Below are 25874 nucleotides of genomic sequence, written 5' to 3'. Positions count from 1 at the left end.
CGGGGCAAACCCATTTAGTGGATCCACTTGCTCAGTGGGGGATCTCTCCGCTGAGCAAGCGGATAACACAGAGCTGCTCGCTGTCCTCTGACTGTCCGTTTTCATCCAACCCAATCTGTCGGATGGAAGGGGAATTGGATCCCCATCTGTCCCCTCTTTTGGATGTTGGCGGGTGTAAACAGACACGTTTGTTTGCACCTGTCACTCCATAGAGGAGAGTGGAGTTTCCGATCGGGTCCACCTGAAAAACGGGCAGCAGGCCCAATCGGAACGTTCGTGTGAAAGAGCCCGAAGTCAGACAAGCATTTGCACCAGTAACATTACAGACATGTGCCATATATTCGAATACTACCAACACTTTAAGAACCCATTGCTGGAGATTCCTACAGAATTAGCATTAGTTTGCTGATAATGAAACTGGCAGTAATTAGGACCAGCTCTTATCTGGCAGATGGAAGTACACCAGAGCTTGTGCTGGGAAGCTGACATGTATGTGACTGCTCTATCCTTATCCTCATTCTGCTGTCAACCCTGAGATTATCCTGCCAAAAATTAAATGAAAACAAAGGGATTGGAGATCCATGTGATTACCCAGATATGGCAATTCCCAAATGAGAGACTATTTCCCCATCAGACCCTCTACTTTTAAATGACAGTGCATGAATTTGAAAGCTTCTATCGGATGAATAGTGGCTATGGACCCACGCACTGTTGTAGGCTGTCAATCAAAAGTAGAGTAGACCTAATGGAGAGCTTGTCTCTGAGTTCCCCATCTGGATCCACTCATCCCTAGTACAAAACTCCTTGGCCATGCACCTGTTAGTGTGATGGGAGAAGGGGTTAGAGAGGGAGGGCGGCCATTATGGATACTCCGACCTCTATATGGCACTAATACTCATGTACCTGTCTCTGACAGATACATGACACGGGTGCAAGCACCATCACTTTCGGCACCATGCAGCGGTAGGATCCTTAAAAGTTGGATACAGTAATGTACAGTGTTACAGGAGTGACTTTTGGGGGTGGTGGGACCCCTGTATCATCTTCCCTAATTCTTATGTTTAACACACCCCCTGCGCCTGTTAAGGGGTACAGGGTGTGAATGTGAATGTATATTGTGTATTGGTGTGTTGTCCTTTTTGTCCTTTGTTCTCTGCCAGGGGGCTGTCCATTGTCCTCTGCCATGTGCTGCATCTCATTGTTCTGTGTCTTGGTTGGGAGGGTGTTTCCTGTAGCCCTTCCCACTGATGGGGCGGGCTGATGATGTGTTTCCTGTCCCTGGTTGTTTCCCCGCCCTGTGTATATACAGTATCGTGTGTGTGTGTGTGTGTGTGTGTGTGTGTGTGTGTGTGTGTGTAAGAATAAAGGAGTTGACTTCCTGTCTTTAGAAGAGTCAGGTGCTGTCTTATTTCCTGCATGATCAGCGGGTGGTGTCCGGGGATTGTGTTCGGACAGGGAAGCTGGAGTATAACGGAAAATACCGAAGTGCGGTCTGGGGTCCGGTACCGTTACATACAGACTGCACATTCTATGCTGCATTAAAAATGGCATGATACCCTTAATATCTCTGCCTTAAGATGCCGGACCATTAAAAATGAAAACACCACCTTCAAGTGTGTCTAAACCCAAGAGCAAAAATGTAATACATCGCAGCTTTCCAGTCCTTAGATGTGGTACTAGTGTAAGGTATGTGTGTTTTTTTTTTTTTTTTTTTTTTTTTTTTTCTCTTTTTTTTTTTTTTTTTAGAATAAGTACAAAAAATGCCAGTTGATCCTGATCGAAATCCAGTATCCTTGTAATTTCCTGGGTATTGAATTGATATTTCAAACAATATTATCAGCCTTCACAGTTCTATTCTGTGAACTACAATACTCCTAAATAATGGAGATGAGGAAAGGGGAAGGTGCCTGTAGTCCAAATCAGTGGAGCAGCATAGGGTGACAATTCTTCTCAATAGATACAGAATGGGGAGCAAGCGTTGTCCCCCTAGCACAGGAAATGTGTTACTTGCAGGATTAGCAGTTAAAATAAAGGAAAAATGGCCTGAAAAAAAATGAATGCAGTCCCCATATCTAAGGACAAGTAAGTAGCAGTATGTCAACATTTTTGTTTTGGGTGTAGATATGTTTTAACCCAGCACACCTTAATACACAGTAAAACACTAGGTTGATGCATTTATAGTGCCAACAATTTACACAGCACTTTACATAATATAAAATTTAAATTAGTACCTACTCTTAAGAAGTTTACAATCCCTACACATGCTGTACATGTGATATACAGGTTAGACTAAAGCCAGTTGAACCACCAGCATGTCTTTGGAGTGTGGGAATAAGAGTACCTGGCGTAAACCCATGCAAGAACAGGGAAGATATACAAACTCCATGCAGATACTGCTCTGGGCAGGATTTGAACCCCAGTATTGCAAGATGAAAGTGCCAACCACTAATCCACATGTAACCCCTGGTACTGCCATCCTCGGAATAAGAGAGTCATAACTATGATCTACTTAGGGCTCTTCTGATTTTTACAGTGTTGTCAGTCTAACACAGTAGTCACCTGCAGAGCAAATGTGGTCCTTTGCTTGCCTTTATGTGACCCTTGGGGCACCATTTCTCCCACTGATACAATACATTATTTCTCCTACTGACACCAACAATGATGCACCTTTCCTTCCACTGACACAAACAGTGGCACATAATTCCTTCCAATTCCACTTCCAACTAACAAGGGGGCATAACGTCTGCCATTGACACAAATGACGGGGCACTTTTCCTCCCACAGGCACCAACAATAGGGTGCTGCTCACACAGGTGCTATGTAATCTTCTTACTCCCAAGGTTGAAGCATGGTTGCTCCTACTGATACTGGGTTATTTCTACTACCACTGGCCACAGTCTGATCCCCTCAAAGTCTAAAGGACAATAAACTGGCCCTTTCTTTGGAAAGGTTTGAAACGTTTGGAGAACCCTGGTCTTGCATAATAAATATGCTCACAAGAGGGAAGAGCACAGGCTGGGCCAATCACTGACTGTATTATTCATAGCTGAAGCATAGTAAACTGTATTTACTATGCTTCAGTTTGTGAATGAACGGGGAGACTGTGTAGGGCTCTGTCTAATCATATATTCTGTGCAGCTGAGGCTACAGAGATGGAGAGTGAAGACTGACCTTTTACTATCTCAAAAGTGAGACATCAGGGCTCTGTTTGGACCCCTGATTTTTTTCACCAAAGCTTTCTTCCTCACAGTATTTGTGCAAACACAGCTGCAGGTCCTAATTTGAGGTGTGCAGGTTCAGGTAAGTGGCCCTGAATGTCTGTTTTCTGGGCCATACATCTGCACCTACACACCTGTGGGACCTGCAGCTGTGTTTGTACAGTCGCTGCATCCCCATAGCCCCAACCACAAGAAAAACAAGTAAAAAACGCACTGATTCACACTGTATAGGCCACAGCACCAAGATCTTGTTTATACAAAGAACTTTATTATCCCAATACAATATTTATCTTTTAGATTTAGCAGGAATTTTGTTGCGTTTGTTTTTTTTGGTTTTTGTTTTTTTTTTAATGCTTTTAGTGTATCTTTAGTGAAAATATCTTTTTTTTTTTTTTGGGGGGTGTCTTTCAGGTAGGCTACAAGGGACCCCGTGCTTTCCAACCACAGTGCGCTGCTGGTCATTAGCTAGTCACATATTGGGGTGGGTCCTGGGCCTGAGTATATTGCATAAACCTGTACAGAAAATATATGTAAGTGGCTTGTAAAACTTCTACTCTGGCTTTTCATGATGATCCAGTGGCTTCAAAACATTTTGGAGACACTAATATACAAGCATTTTGATCATGAGTTCTGATTTCCATCTGACTTTTTCCTCCATGCTTGTTCCACGTTACTGACTTAGACCTCATGTCTGGAGCCATGTGTTGACCTGTGATAGCGAATGGAGATGCGGCAGCTGCATGGACATAGCTGCACATGCGAGTTTGACATGCATGCTACGGTTGGGTGTGCGGTTGGGTGTGATCATCAGCCCCTGTATGCATGTAGGCAGGTGCAGTCTATTTTCTCCACTGTAGGTGGTGCTCGTCCGGAGTGGTACTGCAGCTGGAGGGGAAGTCAAGGGAAACTTGGTTTCTCTATGGTTCCCTGGAGCAGTGTTCTGGTTGGCGATGCTGCATCTAGGTGATTCTGGTGGCCATCTTTGGTCTTGCAGAGTCTTTTTAAGTCCCTACCCCCAGGTTTTGGTGTGCATTTGCATAGTGGCTAGTGGAGGGAGAGCATACTTGTCTGTCAGGGACAGTACTAGTGGCAGGGAGAGGTTCCAGAAGAGTAGGGGTAGCTCAGGGCATATGTCTGCACTTCAGAGAGCTTCCTTTTGGGTTGGACCAGCCAGGCCGCATTCTACCCCCCTTGGCAAGCGCTGTCTTCAGTTCAGGCCTTCTGGCGCTGACTTTCTGCTGCATTGACTCTAAATTCGCAGAAATGTGACTTCCCCAGGCAGGTTGTACTATTTAAAAGTCCTTCAATACATCAGTTACTGCAATCCGAGCCACTGTGTGTAGAAAGTCTTAAAATCAGAGGTAGCCAGGCAACTAAGATTTTCACAAGAAAGTCAGTGACAGTTTCTGCTTTATGGTATGGTTTATGGTTTATTTTCCTTTCCTTTGTTTAAGGCTTATTCACATGATTGTTCATGGCCCTACACATCCAGATTAGCTGTGTGATAATCCTCACATGACTGCCATTCTGATGTTTAATATCCTTTTTATTTTTTAATTACGACTAGGACTGTTCAAGTGATTCTAGTAGAAAAACCAAGTGATTGGAATGTGAAGAGATAAAACTAGGCAATGAGATTGGCAAACTAGGCATTGGGACACTTAAAGCCCAACTCCAGGCAACAAAATAATTATCCCTGGCAGTGGGACTGTGCCTGCACTGCAAGGGTCAATCACTCGCTTTCATCTAGGGCACATGTGTCTAACACAAGGCTCAAGGACAAAATCTGGCCCTCCAGGCCATATCATGTGGCCCTCGCACCTCTCCTGCAGCTGTGGAACCTACCTCATCTCTGCTTCCACCTTGTCTCAGCATTTGGCAGCAGAGAGGAAGACAGAACTCCTCCTACAGATCCTGCCCCTCTCTGCCACATCACCCTCTCATCTCCACCTCCTCTGGACGCAGCATTCAGCTTACTCCAGCCCTCCTCTGGTCCTCCTCCATACCCTACACTTTCTGCTTCCCAGCTACACTCCCATCTTCTTCCCGGCAGCAGCACAAGGTAAGGGGGTGCACTGTGATGTAAGGAAGGGGGAGGGGCTCTTGACATCTGATGTAAGGGGGAGGGGTTCTCTGAACATCTAGTCTAACAGATACAACCAACCCTTTGAGGGCAACCATAATGCTGATGTGGCCCACAATGAAATTGAGTATGACACCCCTGATCTAGGGGGAAGAAAAAAAAACCTACTTACCTGATCCTCTGCTCCTTCCTGCTGTTAGATTGGTGTCTGCAGCTTTTTCTGCCCTGCACTCTAGTGGTCTTAAAGCGGAATTATACTCCCCTCCGATCAAGCGATACGCTGTCCCGGAGCTCACTGTTCGGCCGTCGACTTCTTCAGGTGGCCAGCTTCCGGGTCCCGAATGCTGGCCGCTGTAATTGGGTGGGGGGCTGTGAGGATGACATCACTCCCGTTAATGCGTGGCAGTTCCGTCAATTTTGGCATTGCCAAATATTTACAGTTAGATGCGCCTGTGTGGCTCACTGGACAGGGGAGGACAGGCAGGAAGGTAGCTTTAATGCATAAGAGACATAGCATGTCTCCTCTACATTAAAAATCCTGCGTGTCCACCCACTTTTAATTTTTTACCTAAAGTTCCACTTTAAGTCCTGACATCAAGAGCAAAACTGGGTCTTTAGCCCTGAATTGGATGTGAAGACAGAGTAACACCAGAGTAATAAAGGATCGGGTAAGTAAAACTGTTTCTCCTCTCCCTTAAACAAAACAAGCTATTAACCCTTGCAGTGCAGGCACAGCCCCACTGCATGCGGATAGTTTTACATTTTCCCAGAGTTGGGCTTTAACGTTACTCATACTCCCGTTACTGCATCACAGTCGGCAGAGAGGTCCAGGGTCTGGCTTTACTGTCTGGATCACAAGACTTGCAAAACAGAACAAGAGATGGGAAACCATTTTTAGGTATTTTTATTGTGTGTTTAGTTATTTCCAAACTTCTGTCCCCTACATGAAAGGGAAAACAATTATTGTAGGGTAAATCCTGCTTATGTAATAAAATTTTTTCAGTATGTTGTTTTTTTTTGTTTGTTTTTTTTGCCATCTGTGCCCCATTGGGGAAATTTCAATTCACTTCTTGTCCCAATGCCAAAACAGGAAATCACGTCAAAGTGAGGGAATTCCTGAAAGTCACCAGAGCTAGTGTCCGCATTGGAAGATTTATCCTCTATTTCTGTTCTGTTGAGCACTTTTAAATTTGGGATTTTCTTTCACTTTTACTTTTGGTGATAACAATAAATAGGACAACGGGGATACAGACAGCAATAAAAACCTGACCGGTGTCCTAATTCCTCTCCACTCCATTTAAACAAAAAAAAAACTGTTTTGATTTTAGTAATTTTTTATACACCGGACATATTTTTTTTTTTTTTAAATACAGTTTGTTCATATAATAGTCATTATGGGAATCATGAGACATACAGCATCTCAGTAATTTTACACGTTTCTGCTAAATTGTTAACTTGACGTAATAAAAAATGTCTGCAGCGTGGGGTATGTACATGACGGGTCCTCTTTCATCTCTAAGCATTCTTCTGGAGGGTGTCTCTGCCTGCCACAGCCAGGAGTAGGAGAAAATCAAAATTCTTGCAGCAAAAAAAGATAGAAATCACAAAAACAGCCCTGTGTCCTGCTCACCACTGGCTTACAGAGTTTTTCCACAGGCTTGTTTTAATTTCCAGCTCGTAACATCAAGCCTCAGACTACACGGACAGTCTTCAGCATGTTTTCTTTTTTTTGGCAATTGCCTTGTCTGCAGCATTTCCAAAGCCAGAACATTTTTTTTTTCTTCTTTATGTTTTGAGTAAAGCAAAGACTGGATAAACACCAGTAAATAAGCAAGTGAAATTTTTTCTTGGTTGTCCCTGGACTGGACGATTTCTCTAGATTCCTGTTCCGTTACAATTCCATATTTTTAAATTTTCACCCACTTTCACTCCTGGTGAATGGAGGCACCAGAGCAAATGCAGGGGGTGAATCTCTGCGGTGGGGACACAGACAGCAATGAAATACTGACAATCGGTATTCTCCCTAGAATGGGAAGAATTTGAGCTTTAGAGCTCATTACCAAAAGCCTATAATATGCTGCCTTCTGATTCATCATTTATACAGATCTGAGTTCCACAGTATTGTATGCTATGGGCCAGAGGCGGTGCTAAACTTTTTTTGCGCCCTAGGCAAGACCAGCTACCCCTCCCCAATACAATATTTTTTTTTTTTCTAAGTAGAAAATAATAAATCAACAAAACATGAAGCTGCTAAATTTCTTTTAATTTGCAAGAATAAGTGACACCAATATTAAAGACAAAATCGGTGTCAAGGATGGACTGGATCTGTGGCTGGCAGTGACAGGGTGACAGGGGCAGTGAATGGAGGATGATGGATCCACACTCAGACAGATCCCAGACTGGAACTCCCCAGGCAATGGAGGGAGATAAAATACTGTGACAGCAGGCAACTGAACCAAGTGATCCCACAATGACAGATCCTACACAACACACCAACACTGACACAGATCAGCAGGCCCAGCAAGCACTAGAAGAGCAGGCTTTGGGATTGTGATGGTCATCACTCACTGGCACATTGCACATGTAATGGCTGGTCAGCCGGGTCACACTCACACAGACACGAGACATCATAGTCAGACATTACCTTCCTCTGAAGGCACAGCTCTGCCTCCACTGATGAATGGGAAGCAAGGGGCTGGAAGTCCACAGTGATCAGCAGCCACCAGCTGGCTTGTAGTAGGGAACTGAGTCTGAGAGGAATACTGGAAGAAGCGTCAGCTTAGCTTCCACACTGGCCCCAGACACTCCTCATCTTCCTCTGTCCTTCCTCCCCTCTGCCACCCCTCTCCTCAGCTGGAGGATCATTCATGATGTGGCGGCATCCCACACAGAGAGTGCCTGCTTGAGCTGCGCCCAGGCACGCCTAGGTTGCAGTGCGCCCTAGGCGGCCACCTAGTTTGCCTAGTGGAAGCAGCGGCCCTGCTATGGGTCCATTTCAGTACATGGCTTTTAGCTGTGTAAACCAAAACTAGAAAATTCAGCGTCCAATCTTGACTTTATTTTACACTGTAAGCATGTAAACATTTTTACAGCATAAACAGACCATACTGTATGTGCTGCTTTCTAGTGCGTTCAGGGCAAGATGTAAACCTCAAAAATTTGTAGGCAAAATCAATGGCACATGTGCAAAATGACACTGGCCTTTGATCATTCTGATTTGACTGAAGGCTGAGATCATTCTTGTCATGCACCACCAACACTGCCTATACAATGCTAATGTTTACACCTAGTCCTGATTGAGTCAATCAGGTGGTGTCTGCTCAGGCACAAAATGACATTGGACTTCAGTCATTTTGCGGCTGCATAGTATGTATCTTCACTAATTTTAAACATAGTGTGCCTCTCCATATGACTTGGCAGTACAAACCACTTGCTGCGCAGATCCTGCATTTATTTTATATGGCCATCTGTGTGGGAATTAGGTATACTTTAAATCAGAGTGCTGCAAATGAAGTGTAGCCCTCTTTTGGGGGATGAAGGGGGTATGAGAAATGGCCCTCCAGACAGGATATTGTGCTAAACCTGTAGTTAATTAATTGAAACAGAACCTTTACTAAATTAGAAGAATTAGTTTGATAATACAGCTACAGTGCCCACACCCAGGACAGAGCCTCTGTGAACAGATGGTTTTCCCTTCCTGGGAAATTAACCAGTAATCTAAACAAAGTAATTGGGAGCAGAATAGTTACTGCAACCAGCATAGAACATTAACCACAAGTATATAGATGCACACCAGCATAGAAATAATACAACCTTTATATAAGAAGAGAGTAATAACCGTACATAAATCCAATGTTCTAAAAGGTATTATCAGAAGAGGGTCCAATAGGAGTCCTGGTGGCATTGTGCATATACCCAGGTATGTATAGTTATTTATAGAGATCCCTTCAAATGAATGTTGCAGCAATGTCTAGCTGCAGGGACAACCTGAGGATGATTCAGCAAATATCTTTTTGTTGGAGACAAGATAGGCGGTCACAGGGGCATCTTCCAACTGCTGTCCAACCAGCCTGGAATGCAACTTCTCACTGGCAGGAACTGTGGTGTGGCAAGATGGAAAAAAAGCCAATGCTTCAAGGGGAACGCAATTTCATTATTTTTTTTAATATTCAAAGCAAACTCAGCCATTTTATCTATTATGTCTCCATGCTTTATGTTGTTGTCATCACCACTGCACATCATCCCCGAGTGGACAGGCCATCCACCTGACCCAGGCACTTCCTCCAAGCTACAGGCTCAAGTGTTTTTACGTTCCATTGCTTATTCCAATAAAGGTACTCCCCCTAGTTGGGTTTTTATATTACTACCACCACAGCGCTGTTTTTTATATGGAGCTTCTGGATTCATCTATCTGATGGTAACAGCAGCAGTGGTAACTCTCCTGGGTAATGAACCATTTACTGTGTTTCTTACGGTACTGGGCCTCCTCTTGCTCTTCAGAATACTGTATTTATTAGCTGAGAGAGCCCCTCTTCCCATCTGCCTCCTACCATCTTCCAGATGAAAGAAAACAAAAATGCCCTTTAGGACTCCTAGGATGTATGACATCATTTTGGCATAGGCCAGAAACTAGGGAACAACTGAAGAAATGTGTAAATATAATTAAAAAAGAAAATCAAAATATACAGCTCGGCTAAAAGTTTTGAGAATTATACAGCTATTAGGAAGGAAACACATGCAGTCATCATTGCTTTGCACAAAAAGGGCTTCACAGGCAAGGATATTGCTGCTACTAAGATTGTACCTAAATCAAACATTTATCGGATCATCAAGAACTTCAAGCAGAGAGGTTCAATTACGAAGAAGACTTCAGGCACTCAAGGTCCAGTAAGCGCCAGGACCATCTTCTAAATTTGATTCAGCTGCCGGATCAGGGCACCACCAGTGCAGAGCTTGCTCATGAATTGCAGCAGGCAGTTGTGAGTGCATGTGCACGCACAGTGAGGCAAAGGCTTTTTGGAGGATGGCCTGGTATCAAGAAGGGCAGCAAAGAAACCACTTCTCTTCAGGAGAAACATCTGGGACAGACTGATATTCTACACAAGGTATAGCGATTGGATTGCTGAAGACTGGGGTAAAGTAATTTTCTCTCGTGAATCCCCTTTCCAATTGTTTGGGGCAACCAGAAAAAACCTTGTCTGCAGAAGAAAAGGTGAGTGCCACCAACAGCCCTGAGTCATGCAAACCGTAAAGCATCCTGAGACCATCATGTGTGGGGTTGCTACCCAGCCAAGGGAGTGGACTCGCTCACAATTTTGCCTAAAAACACAGCCATGAATAAAGAATGGTACAAAAACATCCTACGAGAGCAACTTCTCCCAACCATAGAAGAACAGTTTGGTGACGAACAATTCCTTTTCCAGCATGATGCAGCACCTTGCCATAAAGGAAAAGTGATAACTAAGTGGCTTGAACAAAACATCGAAATGTTCGGTTCATAGCCAGGAAACTTTCCAGACCTTTAATCCCATTGAGAACTTTTGGTCAATCCTTAAGAGGTGGGTCAACAAAAACCTCCCCCCAAATTCTGACAAACTCCAAGCATTGATTATGCAAGACTGGGCTGCCATCAGTCAGAATGTGCCCCAGAAGTTGACTGACAGCATGCCAGGGCGAGTTGCAGAGGTCTTGAAAAAGAGAGGTCAACACTGCAAATATTGACTCTTTGCATAAATGTAATGTAATTGTCAATAAAAGCCTTTTCCACTTATGAAATGCTTGTAATTCTACTTCAGTTTATTATAGTAACATCTGACAAATAGATCTAAAAACACTGAAGCAACAGACTTTGTGAAAATTTAATTTGTCTTTCTCAAAACTTTTGGCCAGTGATGTACAGTATAGGACTTTTAAGGTGCTTTCTCACCCTCAGGAAAAATTACTCATACACAACCTTACATAAAACACATTATGTGTTATTACAAAATATTAAAATCAGTGGATTCACCCATAAACGTAATAAGTGGATGATATAACCTAAAACGTTCAGTATAGTGAACCCTGAAACTATAGTTTAAAAGATTGTGTGTAACATGAAATATTGATAGTATGTTTAGATGATACAGGAAGAAGGTGTCCCCTTCCAATGCGTTTCACCAGATGGGCGTCCCCAAGGGTTCAGATAGGGCGCAAAAAAAAAATGAAAATGTATCATATAATTTTATACAAACAATTAACTTTATCTTCATGTTGCAACACACTTTTCAGGTGACAGAGGCCCTGAAAGTGAAGGAGCTTGTGTACTTTGGTTCCTTCCCTGGCAGGAACCCCAATATTGGGTCCGACATCATGACACAGGGCATCCTAGAGACTGAACCTGGGAATCGGAGAAGATGGAGTGAGGCCTCGGGAGTACAGCTCTCTTGTATTCAAGTGTCTGCTGCAGGTCCCTGCACCTTTTTTAAAATGTGGCTGCACAGAAACTGCATGGTGTTTGGCACTATGTGTTTCTGCATGTGGGGAACTGCACTGCATTTTTTTTTTCAGTGCAATGGGGATGCCATTAAATGTTAAAGTATATGTAAACCCTCACCTTGTACAACAACCCATTCAGTTTAAAATGTAAAGGCATAACATTTGTGTAAAGCTATAAAAAAAAAAAAAAAAGTGATCACTGGGGGAGGAGAAACTGCAGAATACTGATCTGAATTGGTGTGTGTGTGTGTGTGTGTGTGTGTGTGTGGGGGGGGGGGGGTGTCAGCACCAAACTGATTATTGGAGGAGAGCAGGCTGAGTTCCCAGTACAGCTATAGAGCTGACATTGGTGTATTCTGCTTAGTGCGGTCAGTTTTTAATAGGAAAGCAGAGAGACTGGCAGGAACACCAGGAATTTCACACAAAGGAAGCAATACAAAGAGAACAGGATATGTTTTCATACAAATACATGGTACTGCAGGTACATATCAGGAAAATGAAATGCTGGGTTTACCTACTCTTTAGCCCCTTCCCGCTGATGTCACACAAATATGTGGCCTCACAGAACTGGGCTTTTTTCTGTGGGGCCACTTATTTGTGTTCCTGTCTTTGTGCTGGGAGTACGTCGTGGGTGTCACTGAGAGCCCCGGGTCCCGTTCTAAAGATCAGGACCTGGGACTCCCAGTTATGGGTCACATGCTCGCTGTGATTGACTATCACAGTGATCAGTCACTGTGAAGCCCACCCCGCTTGTTGTGGTTGTGTGTTTTTTTTTTTTTTTTTTTTTTTTTTTTTTTTTTTTTTTCTGAATGGAGGAGAGAGATGCATTGTATCTCTCTATCTCCTTGCAGAAAGAGAGAAGGAAGAAAAAGAAAATATAATTAAAAAATAAAGAAATACCTAGATCAAGGATTGATCTAGTTCAGTGCCAGGGTTAGTGTTTGAGTCAGGGTCAAAGGTTGGGATTTTTTTTTTTCCATTTTATTTTTTGATTGGTATCAGTGTGTTTTTAGCTTAAAAAAAAAAAAGCGCACTATTGTTTCTGGGCTGTAGCACAGGTACAAATAACACATTATTATTATTATTATTAAAGTTTGCTCAGCGCTGTACATTATAGTGGGGGACAGTACATGAGACAATACAGTGACAATACAATACACGAGGGGTTCAAGGGCATATATGGTATCGCTGCGGTCGTCAAGAGCTGGAAAATTTATTTTGGGTAGTTCTTTGGTGGTAGGTTATAGTAGTAACAAGAAAAAAATTATTATTTTTTTACTATTGTTGGGGCAGTTTTCCATTGATAATAAAAAATAAAATCAGTTGATATCCATTACCACTTACCACCAAATGAAAGCCCAATTTGTCCTGGAAAAAAATGTGGTATAATTCACGTGGATGTACAAAGTAGTTGTGGTGATATGTACGGTTTTACAAACACCTGTCAAAGTTGTAAAATTTTACTTGGGTTTTAAGATTTGTTTTTTACCCTCAGGCGTGAAGGGTTTAATGATACCCCACAACTAAAAGAAGTCAGGGGGCAAAGGAGAGGTTTTGAAGGGCTTTGCAAGGAGGCAGTAAGTAGAATTACAGGACCATTAAGTGGATGTATACAGATAATTTTTGGAGAATAAGGAAGTTGTGCATCACTTTAAGTAAGTGGGAGAGTCATGGTTTTTCCTCCTAATGACACCAGCCTAGGAGCCCCCTCTGTTCCCTCCATGTGTTTACACCAGATTTATTGTATCTAGGGCAAAGGGAAGAATTGGTGAAAGTATTCAGGAACACGTTTCCAAGTCGTTTTAGCAAATCATTAACGATTTTAAACTAAAATTGTATTACAAGTTTCTAACTAAATGAAGGAGTGCAAAGTAAGGAGTTCAATGTAGAGGAAGGAGAGCTGTGTCCAGAGATCAGAGGAGTAGAGGCTTTCTAGTTGTAAATTTACAGACGGTTATTTGCATTCCTGATAAGGTGAGCCAGGATGTGTATTGTTCTCACTGTACATAGTGTCTATGTAGAGGGAACGTGTGATTCCTAAACAAATCAGTAATATGGAAAGAGAGGATTATTAAGGATTATTTGTCAGGCAAACAAGCTGAACTTGTGTTTTTAAAATGGGATCATCTATCCATATTGTTGAAATATTTATCAGATTTTTGTAACTTTTAACCCATATTTTTTGAGTCGAGTGTGGTTCTTATGGTTGCAAATTTCTTAAGATGGAGTCTACCATTCTTTTTTTATTCCTGTTTTAATGACAGCCTTTGCTGGTACTTCCAGATTTCCCATAAATCACTTGTAGGCATAGTGCTTAAAGGGGAATTCCTTTCGTGGAAAAAAATAAATAAATAAATAAATATATATATATATAAATATATATATATATATATATATATATATATATAGAGCAATAAAAAATATATATTTATATTTGCTAAACAAGTCAGGTTGTAAGCTAATGTTATGAAAAATTACCTTTCCTTTTTCGATTGCAGTAATTTTCTGAAAAATTCAATGCAATTCAAATTCAATGCTGGCAGGTTAATCAGCTCCTGCCTAAAATTAGCCCTGGTATGTGTATGAATGAATGTAAGTTAGGGACCTTAGATTGTAAGTGCTTGAGGGCAGGGACTGATGTGAATGTATAATATATATGTAAGTGTCTGTGAAAATTGTTGGCACTATACAAGTGTCTGTACTAAATATGACAATCTGGAGGCCTTCTTTACACAGTTGGTATATAGAACTGTCTCAGAAATGTAATTTCCTGCTTGTGTGATTGGCTCACTAAAATATAAGTAAAATGTTAGACATCCCCTGCAATATTAATTAAAGTGGTTAAAGTGGTTGTAAAGGTTTTTTTTTTTTTTTCCTTTTAATAACAAACATGTCATACTTTCCTACTCTATGCAATGGTTTTGTACTCAGCAGCCCCAATCCTCCTGGCTCCTTAACCCCACCCCCCCCCACTGAGTGCCCCCATAGCAAGTAGCTTACTATGAGGGCACTTGTGCATGCTCGCTCTGAAGCCAGTTCTGTGTGTCCATAAGACAGAGTACAGCTTGCCCCCCCCCCCCCATTTCATCCTCACTGGCTGTGATTGACAGCAGCAGGAGCCAATGGCTGTTGCTGCTGTGTCTGAGCCAATGAGGATGGAGAGAGCTGAGAGAGCCTCTGCTCTCATGCACATCACTGGATCGAGCTCAGGTAAGTATTATGGGGGCTGGGGGGGGAAGCTGCTTACTGAAGGTTTTTCTATGCATGAAGGTAAAACAACCTTCAGCCTTTAGAATCACTTTAAATACATCTAAAGTGATAGACACTGTAACTTTCCTCATTAGAACACTGAGAATGCCCCAGCTGACTTAAAATGAACTAGATCTTTTCATTCAGTTTGAAATGGACATGGTAAAACAGCGTTTCCTTCAGAGCTACAAATGGTAGGAATCTGCCTCATCGTTTCCACTCAATTTCCTTAGTTTCCTATTCTCAATGCTTGGAGTGTCTTGAGATCCAAGGCAACTAAAAGCTAGAAGACGAGAGGCACTGTAACATTGGATGTGGTTGCAAAAAGCCTACTGGTTTCTTAAAATTCCATGCACACTGGGCTTAAAAAAAAAAAAATGCCAGTTTCCTTGGCAAAAAAAACAAACTGATATAGAGTTTTTTTTACACCATTTAGGAGAGTTTAGCATTTTGTCTGTCAGAAAGCTCCAATCAAAGACACAAACCAGAAGGGGTTTTTTTTTTTTTTTCAGCCTCTAAACATTGAGCTTAAAATATGCCTCTAATCATCCTGTCATGTTTCACATGACTGTCCTATTGACTGTCATATGCCTTTAAGTGTTCTCTGTATTTTGTTTCTGCTCCTCCCTTTCCTTTGGTTTAGTTAATGCTGTATAGATAGCCCACCCCCTTCCCAGAAATGCATTGCAGCTTCTAGCCTCATGTCATGAAGCAGGTCACATTATGATCTTTTGACCTATCAGATGTTCATTGTTGTAAGATTCTCGATTTATGGAATAAACTTCACAAGATCTACAAAATATCATCTTGATTGAGTCACTGACTGTGGTATCCAACTGAGATTGGAGTTATCGCTATCTCATCACAACTGTAAGTAACAGAGATCACCCTTTCAATGCTTAGATTGGAGAGACAGAACACATCCTAATGTGCATGGACACATAGGATAACATTGGGCTGCTTCTACAGGCAAAACACAACACTCCTGTAGAAGCAGCAATCCTCAGCCAGTGTGCATGGAACTTTAGGGGGAAATGAGGAGCTACTACTGAAGACCACTCTGACATAGTGATGTGAGCGCTGCCTGCACAAAACTACTAATGATCATTGAGTTGACAGGTTACCTAGGGCATGTAATCAGTCTGCTGTGATGACCTTCCTCCATTATAGGAAGTCGTTTTGCTCTGACCACATAGAAGCCCCATTTTTCATTGTCTTCAATGGTTTTCTTATGAATGAATGGCTGAGTGGGTATGAGTGACTATGTAGCTACATTTTTACTTGCTAACCTGTGTGCCACAGATCAGCTTTAAGAACATACCCTATTGTTAACAGAAAGCTCATTATGACACAGAGAATACATATTTTCTGGATGTTTACTCATGTAAAACCAGTTATTGCATTATTCAAATTATATTTTGCCTCATTGAAAACTTCTTCTTGTTTTTTTGTTTTTGTTTTTTTATGCAGTTGCCATCTGTCTAACAATCTGCAAAGTGTCATTAAGAAGCTATCATGGCAGCAGTAAGTATTTATGCATGCTAACAAATCATTGCCTTATCTCAGAGGTTGTAAATGGATAATGAGGTGCTTCGTTTCTGGTCAGCAGAGCCTAGTACACACTGGCCGAAATGTTGGGCAGCATTGTCCAGTTCAACAGAACCTGGCCGACATTCAGCCCATTTGTACGGCAGCCAGTCTGACAGAAGCCGGACGCTCGGCCGACTTCTGTCAAAAGGGCATGATCAGAAAAGGTCTGTCGACTGGCCTCGATCAGCACTCTCAGTGGCTGAGAGCACTGACCGCAGTGTTCTGGTGGGAGGGCAGTCCCCCTGTCAGAATACAATAGCACAGTGGGGGAGATCACCACACTAACATTGCTTGTGTTAGTATGGTGGTCCTGCTGGGTTGAACGAAAGGGGAAAAAAAAAACTTTCTTAGGTCATGCACCATCTCCTGCTTCTTTTATCCAGGTAGATATGGGTTCACTTAAAATGTATGTAATTTGCCCCTGTTTTTAGCCCTTTGAAAACCCTGCAAGTACAGAAAAATAGCTGTTGATCTGCCTAAAATGCACTCCTCTGTTAATTTTCTAATGTGGGATGACGGCATACAGCATTTTATGGACTGGAATGTACAAGAAATGGTGTCAATGCCTTGTTGCTTTTGCTAAACTACTGGTCCCTTATCCCCTCTTCTCTCCACAACATAGAATTAAAGACGGATACATAAGGCAGGCAAAACATTGAGCAATTTTATTTCCTTCAACCTCTGAAGGAAAGAAAAATGCATACTCAACACAGTCAGTATGACATGGTCAGTGTTGATGGGGGGCATCCCTCCTGCAGCTCTATTGTGTTCTGCTGGCAGGGAGAGCAGGGAGGTCTCCCAGCCTGCAGAATGCAATGATCATTGCTGGTGGCTATAGCGCAAAAAAAAAAAAAAAAAAGACAAGCTGGTTGTACTGAAGTTGATCAATAGATGAACACCAGTACAACCAGCCTGCCCATAGATGGATCGAGATTCAGCTGGTTCCTGCCAAACTGACCGAATTTCGATCCGTCTATGGCCGGTGTTAGACAGCTCTGAATTTCTGACTTGCTCAGCTGATCTTTATTTGCACTTATCGAACAGATCTAACAAGACACTTTCAATTATACATCACTGTATATTTTGCAGAGCAAAAGGGAGAAAATAAGAGACATTGTTTGTTAGGGATGATATACACCTAAAAGGATACCTGCATAGAGAAAATGTAGCCAGCTATTGCTAACCTCACCTTCTGAAAATATTAATTCATGCTAATCAGTTTGTTTCATGCTAAACCAGCAGCTTCAGTACTTTTCTAAAGCAATGATCTGGAACAAGTAAGTGGATTGGCAGTTCTGGCTTCACCTTGACTTTATCTTCATGTATTGTGCTAGTCGGTGACCCTTTAAAGTGACTCCTGAGAATAGCATGGGGTTGCCACTGCTGACCTGCATTTGAAAAAGCTGTGTCTGACCTCAATACTTTTAAATCACAAACCTGGGGCAAGCAGGCAGTAAATGAGTGTCAGAAAAGTGTCACATTTCCTTTATAATTGTTCTGGGCCAGAGATGCAGAAAGAATTGAAACCAAAGCATCAATATGGCAACTGCAGAATTAGCATCCTCAAAGGAGAGGTCAGAAATGGCAGCTACTATACTTTTCTTATGACAGAGCTGTCACTGCACAAAGCCAGACATAGTCTTACTGGAAGGATTTTTGACCTTTTTTAGTTACACTTTTTTTCTCTTCATTTATTGAAGGGTTGGTGCATCATTCAACAAACAGGCCTCTGGTGCAGATGATGACCCCAAGTTTCGTTGTACGCAATCAAACCAAAACCAGTGTTTCATGCTTTTCATTATGTTTGATGCTTGCCTGTACTAAGTACACAAAGATGGCTTTATGTGTTGATCATTGTGCAACAAAATTTAGATTCTTCCCTTGTGTTGAGCATGTTTGCTTTAGCATGTGAAGGGATACTGTAATATAGTCTTGGATAAAGCACATGTAGCTATATTGTGGCACTCTTGTGCACTGAATAATTAAATGTATGGGAGCAGAAGCTGGAGGAGAAGAAGAGACATATTATGGAGGAAAATGCTAAAGTGGAACAAAAGGAGTAAAATTGTGAGACCCTGTAGGGGGACGAGAGGAGCATTATGGGGGACTTGGGTTCACCGGCAATGAGCACAGTGGTATGCATACACTATTGTACTATTTGGAAGTGATATGAAGAGTGTTGTGAGAAACACTGTGCTGGTCACTGGGTTAGCTAAGGTCTTTTGAAGGGAAGCAATCTGCCAATGGTGAGGCCCCTAGATGCTACAGTAGATGTTGAATACAAATCATCATCCTTGCTTTGTGTATGCTGTTGGTAATGAACAAGTGCTTCAACAGACTGTCAATCACTCAAACTGCAAATGAATTGGTACAGTCCACATGCTGGTTGTTAATAAATGGCCTTTTTTTAAATGGCCATTCGGACATCTGCTGTATTCTTGGTATCTGATGCTTAGAACAGCATGTCTGCTTGGAGTTTGCATGTTGTCCCTCAATTAATATGGGTTTTCTCCCACTGTCACGTACCTGATTTGGAGACTGAAATGACACGGTCGGCCTCACTTGTGTCACTAGCTCTGACCCCACTGGAAGTGGAACAGAGGTTGTCTAGGGACCAGGGGGACAAGAGCGCCAGCAGATGTTTTTTTCAGCTTTTGCAGTTGGAGACTTTGGAAGACTGATGAACCTCCGATTCAGGCACAGTAGTAGTATGCAGATCTGATATGGTAGATCGCCAGGTGTGCACCAGAGCAAGGCAGGAAGCAGGGATAGGAGACAGGAGCAGTTTCAAAGGAATAGCCAGGGTCATCAACGGGCGGACAGCGAGGTACCAAATCATAAGTAAGCCAAAGTCAGGAGCAGAGCTGAAGTCGGGTACCAGTATCAAGCAGGAGAGGAATCCGAGTCAGGTCCGGAACAAGCCGGGTCAGCAACAAGGAAATCACACACCGGAACAAGCAGGAAAGAGGGAACAGCTGAAGACCAGTCAGCACTCGGCACAGGCAGAGGCACCTCTTAAATAGTCCGTCTGGCGCCAATCTTCACCATGCGTGTGCGTGATCTTGCATTTCTGTGCACATGCGCACGTCTATTCATCAGCCATCTCATGGGAATTCCCTTACATTGCCCCCCCCCCTTAGGGACAGCCTTAGGGAGCATGGACGTTAACGGATGGTTCCCAGGAATTATCCTCTAGACTGTAGCCTTTCCTTTTTGATGAGGAAATGGGTCTGACCACCCCTCTTTCTACAGTCCAGGATGGCTTCTACTTCATATTCCTCATTACCTTCGACAAGCAGTGGAGCAGGAGATTCTGGACCTCGATACGGAAATAGACTTGGAACTGTTTGTTTTAATAAAGAGACATGGAATACTGGATGGATCTTCATATTCTTTGGTAACACTATTTCAAAAGCTGCAGGATTAATCTTTCTTTTGATTGTAAATGGTCCCAGGTACCTTAGACCAAGCTTCTTTGAAGGGCAGCTCAATTTCAAGTTTGTTGTGGATAGCCAGACCTTATCTCCTGGTTTCATATTCAGATTCCCCCTTCTTTTTCTGTCAAAAAATCTTATTTGCCTGAGCCTTCAAAATAGTTTCTCGTAACATTTGACCATTCCTACTGAGGAAATCCAACCTTTCCTGTTCCCCCAGCATTTCAGGGAGGAAGGATGGTATCCATAGTTGGCATAAAAAGGGGACTGTTTGGTAGCAGAATGGGTGGAAATTTTATATCCAAATTCTGCCAATGGAAGGAGAGACGCCCAGTCATCCTGTGATTAAGAAGAGAAACATCGTAGATACTGTTCAAGGGTCTGGTTTGTCCTCCCAGTTTGCCCATTCGTTTGTGGATGATATGCAGAAGAAAAGCGAAGTTCGATCTCTAGTGCCTCACACAGCGCCTTCCAAAACTTAGAGGTGAACTGCACTCCCCGATCAGATATGATATTGCCGGGAATACCATGTGTAACCTCACAATCTCTTTAATGAAAGCAGAAGCAGTCTCGGCAGCAGAAGGTGTCTCTCTCAGGGGTATGAAATGGGCCATCTTTGACAGACAATCAACCACGACAAAGATGATGGTGAACCCTTCAGATGGGGGAAGCTCTACAATAAAGTCCAGAGAAATCATACTCCATGGTTTTTCAGGTACTGGAAGGGATTCCAATAGGCCCCAGGTCTTGGCTCTATCAGATTTGTTTCGGAGGCATACCAAGCAAGATATAATGTAATTTTTACAATCTTTCATTAAGTTTGGCCACCAGAAGGAACGGGAGACCAAATTTGAGGTCTTGTGGGTCCCGAAGTGACCCGCTAAAGGATGGTCATGGCATATTTTCAGAATGAGAGTCCTGAGTTGTTCCGGTATATAAGTCTGTTCTTTATGCAGATACAGGCCGTCCCTTAGCCGTAGATGCATTTCCAAGGGGGGTGGATGCTCATCAACTGCTTCCTTTATTTGTTATACAAGGTCTGCTTGCAGGAGTAAAATGTTTCTAGCTGGCAGGATCGTGTCAGGCTCAGATGGTACTATTGGGTCATGATACATGCGTGAGAGTGCATAGGGTTTGCCGTTCTTTGATCTTGGGTGGTATGTCAAGTGAAACACAAAGCGGGAGAAGAAAAGTGCCCATCTTGCCTGCCGTGACCTTAAGCGTTTTGCAGTTCTCAAGTATTCTATATTTTTGTGATCCATAAAAATGAGGATAGGGTGTGAAGCTCCCTCCAGCAAGTAGCGCCATTCCTCGAGGGCCGCCTTGATGGCTAACAGCTCCCAGTCTCCTACACCATAGTTCCTTTCAGGGGAGCTTAACTTTCTAGAGAAGAAGGCAACAGGGTGAAGGAGGGACTTTGGTCCCTGTCGTTGAGACAATATAGCTCCAACAGCATTTTTAGAAGCATCTACTTCGAGAACATAAGCTAAAGCAGGATCTGGGTGCTTCAGGATAGGAGCAGAGGTGAATAAGGTCTTTAGTTCAAAAGCTGCTTGAGCCTCGGGAGTCCATTTGAAAGCAACATGTTGACTGAGGGATTTGCTAATTTCTATAGGAAATTCATTAAGAACTTTTCCGGTATCATTGCACCAGTAACACAAAGCATTGTACCGCTTTCCTGTCTCCTGGGATGGGCCACTCTAATACAGAGATCATTTTTTGAGAATCCATAGCAATGCCATTGGGAGTAATCACAAGTCTGAGGAACTTAATGGTCTGTTTCTCAAATTCACACTTTTCAGCTTTGGCATAGAGGTGATGTTGTATTGAGCTTGAGAAGACTAGGATGTCATCCAAATAAACAATGATAAATAAATAAAGATAGTCCCGGTATATATCATTAACGAAATGTTGGAATGTTGCTGGGGCATTACAAAGGCCAAATGGCATAACCAGGTATTCAAAGTGCCCAAAGCGTGTTCGAAAGTCCATCTTCCATTCATCCCCTTCCCGAATTCTGACTAAATTGTATGCATCTCTCAGATCTAGTTTTGAAAAGACACATGCCCCTCATAGCCTTTGGAACAATTCAGAAATCCGAGGAAGAGGATAATGGTTCTTGACTGTTATCTTATTTAGATCACGATAGTCCACACATGGTCTAAGAGTATGATCTTTCTTCTCGACAAAGAAGATGCCAGCTGCCGCTGGTGATGTAGCGGGCCGAATAAACCATTTTTCAAGGCTTTCATCTACAGTCAGGTCCATAAATATTGGGACATCAACACAATTCTAACATTTTTGGCTCTATACACCACCACAATGGATTTGAAATGAAACAAACAAGATGTGCTTTAACTGCAGACTGGCAGCTTTAATTTGAGGGTATTTACATCCAAATCAGGTGAACGGTGTAGGAATTACAACAGTTTGCATATGTGCCTCCCACTTGTTAAGGGACCAAAAGTAATGGGACAGAATAATAATCATAAATCAAACTTTAACTTTTTAATACTTGGTTGCAAATCCTTTGCAGTCAATTACAGCCTGAAGTCTGGAATGCATAGACATCACCAGACGCTGGGTTTCATCCCTGGTGATGCTCTGCCAGGCCTCTACTGCAACTGTCTTCAGTTCCTGCTTGTTCTTGGGGCATTTTCCTCTTCAGTTTTGTCTTCAGTGAAATTCATGCTCAATCGGATTCAGGTCAGGTGATTGACTTGGCCATTGTATATTCCACTTCTTTCCCCTAAAAAATTCTTTGGTTGCTTTTGCAGTATGCGTTGGGTCATTGTCCATCTGCACTGTGAAGCGGCGTCCAATGAGTTCTGAAGCATTTGGCTGAATATGAGCAGATAATATTGCCCGAAACACTTCAGAATTCATCCTGCTGCTTTTGTCAGCAGTCACATCATCAATAAATACAAGAGAACCAGTTCCATTGGCAGCCATACATGCCCACGCCATGACACTACCACCACCATGCTTCACTGAGGTGGTATGCTTAGGATCATGAGCAGTTCCTTTCCTTCTCCATACTCTTCTCTTCCCATCACTCTGGTACAAGTTGATCTTGGTCTCATCTGTTCCAGAACTGTGAAGGCTTTTTTAGGTGTGGTTTGGCAAACTCTAATCTGGCCTTCCTGTTTTTGAGGCTCACCAATGGTTTACATCTTGTGGTGAACCCTCTGTATTCACTCTGGTGAAGTCTTCTCTTGATTGTTGACTTTGACACACATACACCTACCTCCTGGAGAGTGTTCTTGATCTGGCCAACTGTTGTGAAGGGTGTTTTCTTCACCAGGGAAAGAATTCTTCGGTCATCCACCAGTTATTTTCTGTGGTCTTCCGGGTCTTTTGCTGTTGCTGAGCTCACCGGTTCGTTCATTCCTTCTTTTTAAGAATGTTCCAAACAGTTGTTTTGGCCACGCCTAATGTTTTTGCTATCTCTCTGATGGGTTTGTTTTTGTTTTTCCAGCCTAATGATGGCTTGCTTCACTGATAGTGACAGCTCTTTGGATCTAATCTTGAGAGTTGACAGCAACAGATTCCAAATGCAAATAGCACACTTGAAATGAACTCTGGACCTTTTATCTGCTCATTGTAATTGGGATAATGAGGGAATAACACACACCTGGCCATGGAACAGCTGAGAAGCCAACTGTCCCATTACTTTTGGTCCCTTAACAAGTGGGAGGCACATATGCAAACTGCTGTAATTCCTACACCGTTCACCTGATTTGGATGTAAATACCCTCAAATTAAAGCTGACAGTCTGCAGTTAAAGCACATCTTGTTTGTTTCATTTCAAATACATTGTGGTGGTGTATAGAGCCAAAAATGTTAAAATTGTGTCGATGTCCCAATATTTATGGACCTGACTGTATGTAATTCCTCTAGTTCCAATTCGGAGAGGGTAAATTCGCCCAAAAGGGATCTCCGCACTGATTAGGAGTTCAATAGGACAATCGTATGGCCGGTGCGGGGGAAGAGCATTGGCACTGTTTTTGTTGAGTATATCCAAGTAATCATGGTAGACAGCGGGGACAAGTTTCATCATCTCTGAATCAGGATGGATGCTAAGAAGAGGAGTCACTGCGCATGGTTCCTTCGGAATACAATGGTTCTGACAGTATTTGGAAGAAAAGAGGATTTCCCCGGAGAGCCAGTTAATGGATGGGTTGTGCGCCCTTAGCCAGGGCATGCTGAGGATGACCGGAAACATTGTGAGGTTATGACATCCAGACATAGAAATTCCTGATGTCCTGAGGATGAGTGGCAGAAGATTGGCATAGTCTCTTGCGTCACTGGGCCAGAACTGATACCAGAGGCATCAGCCAGATGGACCGAAAGTCTTTGTTTCTTGGTATAGAGAGGGATATTGTATTGATGAGCAAAGGTAGAATCCATGAAACAGCTACAGGCACCAGAGTCTATAATTGCTAAAACAGAAATAGTTCTTCCAGCACATTGCAAGTGAAGAAGGAAGGGGAGGTGCGTTTGACTCGTTCCTTGTGGGTGCATCATATGGAACCAGCTAGGAGAGGGCTTAGGAGGTCTCACTGGATATGTCAGTACATAGTGACCCACATCACCACAGTAGAGGCAGAGGTTGGAGTCTTGTCGTCGAAGATGTTCAGCAGAGGATAATGGTGGTCTCCAAAAGCTCCTATGAGAATTACGAAGCCCCCTTTTGCTGGAGAGTATGTCTGATGCGACAGCAGTGGGTGAGGGGACAGTCCTCTATTTCAGAGCAGATCAAGACACCCCTGCTAGTTCTTTCGCCCTGCCTTTTCCAGAGCCGTCTGTCGATTTTGAATGGCAAGGTTTATCAGGTCCTCTAGCCTGGTTGGTACCTCAACTCTGGCAAGCTCATCTTTCAAGATGTTAGAGAGACCAAGGCGAAACTGATGGTGGAGAGCAGACTTGTTCCATTGAGTGGCGGAACTCCATATACGGAACTCTGTGACATATTCCTCTATAGACCTTTTGGCCTTGCTGTAGCTTGCTAAGCATAGATTCTGCAGTCTGGCGACGGAAGGGATCAGCGTAAAGTTGTGACATCGCTGAAAAAAAAAAGAGTCCGTAGAAGTCAGAGCCGGATCATGTTGCTCACGAAGGTGGTGTGCCCAGGATTGGGGTTCATTCTGAAGGAGTAAAACAATCCCACTCTGGTGCTTTGTGATGCAAAGGTTCTTGGTAGCAGAGAAAAATATAGCTCACAGGAGTTACAAAAGGTTCGAAACCTCCTGCGGTCTCCCATGAAAAACTCAGGTATTGGAACCCGGGGTTCTGGTGGAGGAGAAGTTCCAGGAATCATGCTGAGCTCTGTCTGGGTAGTTTTGTCTGAGACTGCAGAAGGACCCATGGCTGTTGAGACATCTGACTTGGTTGGTAATTGGTTTTCCATGTGCTCAAGGTTTTTTGCAAACTTTGTGCCATGTAAGACAAGGCAGAGATTGATTGACAGATGTCCCCCATTGCAAAAGCCTCCCTTTCAGACTCCATCACTGGCTGACTGGTACTGTGTTATACCTGATTGGAGACTGAAATGACGAGGTCGGCCGCACTTGTGTCATTAGCCCTGACCCAACTGGAAGTGGAACAGAGGGTGTCTAGGGACCAGGGGGTCAAGAGCGCCAGCAGATGTTGTTTGCAGCTCTTGCAGTTGGAGACTTTGGAAGACTGATGAACCTCCGATTCAGGCAGTGTAGTAGTATGCAGAGCTGGTATGGTAGATTGCCAGGTGTGCACCAGAGCAAGGCAGGAAGCAGGGATAGGAGACAGGAGCAGTGTCAAAGGAATAGCTGGGGTCATCAATGGGCG

General features: G+C 43.0%; 1 protein-coding gene across 3 annotated transcripts in view; it reads left to right on the top strand.

The window, feature by feature from the left end:
• Positions 1-25874, top strand: part of ANXA4 (annexin A4) — a 109549-nt gene that overhangs the window by 33608 nt on the left and 50067 nt on the right. For 2 of the 3 annotated variants that reach the window (XM_089687194.1, XM_089687195.1), the window contains exon 2: positions 16495-16548. In XM_089687194.1, the coding sequence (XP_089543320.1) occupies positions 16540-16548 (9 nt within the window). In that variant the 5' untranslated portion in view covers positions 16495-16539. Of the gene's footprint in view, positions 1-16494; positions 16549-18337; positions 18374-25874 lie in introns of those variants that run through there. The other variant, XM_089687193.1, reaches the window with a different exon arrangement.

This window comes from Staurois parvus, unplaced genomic scaffold, assembly GCF_062004578.1.
Source record: "Staurois parvus isolate SC_StPar_1 unplaced genomic scaffold, SC_StPar_1.0 ptg000420l, whole genome shotgun sequence".
Lineage (NCBI taxonomy): Eukaryota > Metazoa > Chordata > Amphibia > Anura > Ranidae > Staurois > Staurois parvus.
The sequence above is the reverse complement of the archived record's forward strand: the minus strand, read 5'-3'. Positions and strand labels throughout refer to the sequence as shown.